Source organism: Tribolium madens, unplaced genomic scaffold (genome assembly GCF_015345945.1).
Source record: "Tribolium madens isolate multiple individuals breed KSU strain unplaced genomic scaffold, Tmad_KSU_1.1 Scaffold_1;HRSCAF=32;Tcas5.2_LG8, whole genome shotgun sequence".
Taxonomy (NCBI): Eukaryota; Metazoa; Arthropoda; class Insecta; order Coleoptera; family Tenebrionidae; genus Tribolium; species Tribolium madens.
Genome location: NW_025400984.1, coordinates 8,964,641 through 8,968,133, shown reverse-complemented (window position 1 = coordinate 8,968,133; position 3,493 = coordinate 8,964,641). Strand labels below are relative to the sequence as shown.

General features: G+C 28.1%; 1 protein-coding gene across 2 annotated transcripts in view; it reads left to right on the top strand.

Moving 5' to 3' along the window:
• The window catches only part of LOC123003679, a 46,685-nt gene extending 43,793 nt beyond the window's left edge, over window positions 1-2,892 (top strand). The window contains exon 3 of one of the 2 annotated variants that reach the window (XM_044396606.1): window positions 1,374-2,892. In XM_044396606.1, the coding sequence (XP_044252541.1) occupies window positions 1,374-1,837 (464 nt within the window). In that variant the 3' untranslated portion in view covers window positions 1,838-2,892. Of the gene's footprint in view, window positions 1-1,361 lie in introns of both variants that reach the window. The other variant, XM_044396605.1, reaches the window with a different exon arrangement.
• The last annotated feature ends 601 nt before the right edge of the window (window positions 2,893-3,493 follow it).

Sequence of the window (3,493 nt, the reverse complement as noted above, 5' to 3'; positions counted from 1 at the left end):
TTTTAGATAGACAATTTATCAGTCTATGAGATGCAAAAATAAAAAATTACGTGTTCCATTTAATTTTTTTAAGTTATTTAACTTTTAACAAACTTTTGCATTTTTTAACTTTTCGACTGTAATATTTTAAGAACTTTAAATAGCTCAAAATTAATAAAAAAGTAAACACAATTAACAAACACTGATCTTAAAATCATCTAAAAAATTAATTAGTGAATTTTGTGTATTTGCACTTATATCTTTATATTTAATGAAATTATGCATTTTAATTATGTTGGTTTTGATTTTAGCTTAAATTATTTTGTTGTGTTGGCGTTTTGTGGTGAGGTGGGAACAAAAAACAGTGTTTGATTTTCTTTTTATTTATTTTTTCAAAACAAAACAGAAAATTTCATAAAATACACACGAAAAATAAATAAATAAATAAAGAAACACTTTATAGTAAGAGCAGCTTAAATTTGAAATAAAAAACCTGATTTTATAATGAAACAAAAATTTTCCATTGCCCGCACTTAGATTTTTGTGTAGTGTACATTTTAATTTTTATATTCACTTTGATTTTAATTATAAATTCTTATTATTTATTATAATTTTTACTACTTGTTTGGCCAAATTTTATACAGTAAATTATATTTATACAATAAACATAATAAAAAAAAGTGGCACAATCCATATTCGAACCTCGAATTTTTGAGTTGATAGTTTAGGTAAATGATTTTACTAGTGCTGTATTCGTTAATTATAAAACTTTCTTAATTACATTTTGGTATTTTGAAGAATACAGAATGCACTGAAATCATTTCTTAACGAATGTTATTAAGTTTAAGTGAGAAAAAAAACTAGAGAAAAAAATCGAAAACAAGTGAAGCAAGAATAAAAAAGATATAACAGTGAAATACAACAATTTTAATTTCAATTTCTTTAAAAACATAAAATAATCCAGAATCAATGAAAAAATAAACACAATTAAAAAACACAGAAATCATACAAAATTTTGTAATTGCTTACGTTTAGATTTTTGTGTTTTTTAAATAAATATTTAACAAACCCGAACAAAGCTTGAGCATTTTTTGTAAAAAAATTAAAAAATGTTGCATTTTTAGTTCGTACTTCCCTCTTTAAAGTGTTTTTTTTAGCTGTCTTAACTTTTGGGTTAATAAATTTGAAAAAAAAAGTACGTTTTTATTAATAATACCAACTTATTTCAAAAACTAAGCAAAATCGGTCAATAGAAGTTTAACTTCTATTTTTTTTTATTTAAAAAAACACAACTTTGTATTGTAACTTATTTTTGGGACACGCTGCATAGTTGTAAATAATTTTAGGCAATGCACTCTGTTTTATGCCTGAAACTTTTTCAGCTCTTCCTGAAGAGCGGCCTAAAATCGAGCACCTTCAGGACAGCTACCTCCTCGGCGACGAGCTCCGGGCCAAATGCACTTCCGGTTTCGGCGACCCTAAGCCAACCCTGACTTGGTACTTGAACAAACAGCCCGTTTCCGGTAAGCTGATCCAGGAATTAAGCTCCTCACCTACAAAACCGTCAACCGACCGAATCCACCTAAAAAGCACAATCAGCATACTATCTCTCCACTTGGACAAAAAAATCGCCCAAAACCGGGCTAGAACGCCGCTGGAAATCAGTTGCGAATCCTCCATCGATGGTATAAACCAAGCAGTGGCACCACCGTTGACCACGACGAAAACCATCATGGTACTCGATCAAAACCAAATTGTCAACAACCAGAAATTGCATTCGCCGTATTCGGGGGGCTCCAAAGTGGCGCAAAAAGTGGCCACTGTGGTTTTGTTGGTAGTGGGGGCGAGGTGGTGTTGATGAGTTGGTAAGATGAGATGGGTTTTTTGTTTAGGGACTTTCTTCATTTTTTATAATGTGTCTGTGTTTTTTAATGATGGAAATCATATCACCGATCCTCTGTAGGCACTATTTATTATTAGACCAAAGTTTTTCGATATTATGATAATAATGTGATACAGGACTCGAAAAAACTATGGTTCTGTTTTGGCTCAATGTTTTTTTAGGAAATCATCATTGTTAGACTTTTCTATTATTCAGGATGGTTGTGATGCGATTTTTTAAAAAATGTTAAGTTTAAGACCTGTGTTCCATATTGAACAAGGGATGTCTCAAATTGCAAAAACTGAAAACATCCAAATCACATATTTCAGTTTTGTAAGAATGTGGCTGTGAAGAAATTGAAATATTCAACAATTTTAATTACAAAAATGCTTGAAAAAATTGTATTAACAAAATCATCTTCTCCTCTTTGTACTGTGTTTTTGATCCATATATGGGGTGATTTAATTAAAATAATAACCATTGGTAACTTTTTAGGTGTTACAAATATATTTTTTTTAATTTCAAAAACACATTTAAACAGCAACAATAGTGACTAGAAATAAAAAAAATACTACATATTTCAGGTACCTACTATTTTATTGAGTCCTTTTGGATTGTATCCAAAAAATAAAGTTTTTGTTTTTAATTCATATATGTTTTATATACAGGGTGGTTTAATTAAAATAACAATGATGGTGATATTTAACGGGTTGTGCTATAAGAGTTTTGAAAATTTTGGAACACAATTTGACAACAATTGTGAGAACTGAGATTAAAATAGGGAGCAAAAACTCTAATATTGCGAATTATTTCAAATGGCGTCTCACTTCCTATTTTAACCCAGAATTTAGTAATTTATGAATATTTTCAAAGTTTGCATTTGCACATAACAAAAATTAATGCAAACTACGGTTTGTTCCATAAAATAAAATTTTGAAAATAGTTAATAACATATTTAAAATTTGATAATTCCAATAGTGGCATATACATTACTTAATTTAATTGAAGCTGCTGATAATTCTTGCTCCGTATTTTAGTCCGAATTTACAATTATATCAAATCAAAGTATTTTTTTGTGCTGAAAATTTCTTTCAGAAATCTAAAGATTGGTTAAGACTAAATTTCTACATTAATCTAAATTTGTTGATTATAAAATATAAATTAAAAATTTTACTAAAACTGAAAATATTTTGTTTTGCAAAAAATGCTCAACTATTTGACCTGTGTCAATTTTCTTTTTAAAAAATTCAACTTGAATAAAAATTGTATGTTGATGTTATTTCATTTTTTGGATGATTTTTTTTCTACAACTTTATGTAATATTTCATTTTGTTGCCATTTCGACAATTAAAAGATCTATGAAATTAGGTAAAAAACAGAAGTTTCACATCAAATTGAAAATTATGTATTGACCTGTTCGAGTATTTGTGCCAAAACAAAACATTTTCAGTTTGAAGGAAATTATTCCATAATTTATTTGGCACTTTGCTGATAATTTTTTGCTCCCTATTTTAGTCGATTACAAAAAATCAATTATTGTTTTTGAGCTGAGAATTTTTTTTTTTTTCAGAAATTTAAAGGTTGGTTGCAGCTCAAAGCCCATTTCAAACGATGAGTATCAAAAATTTGTTT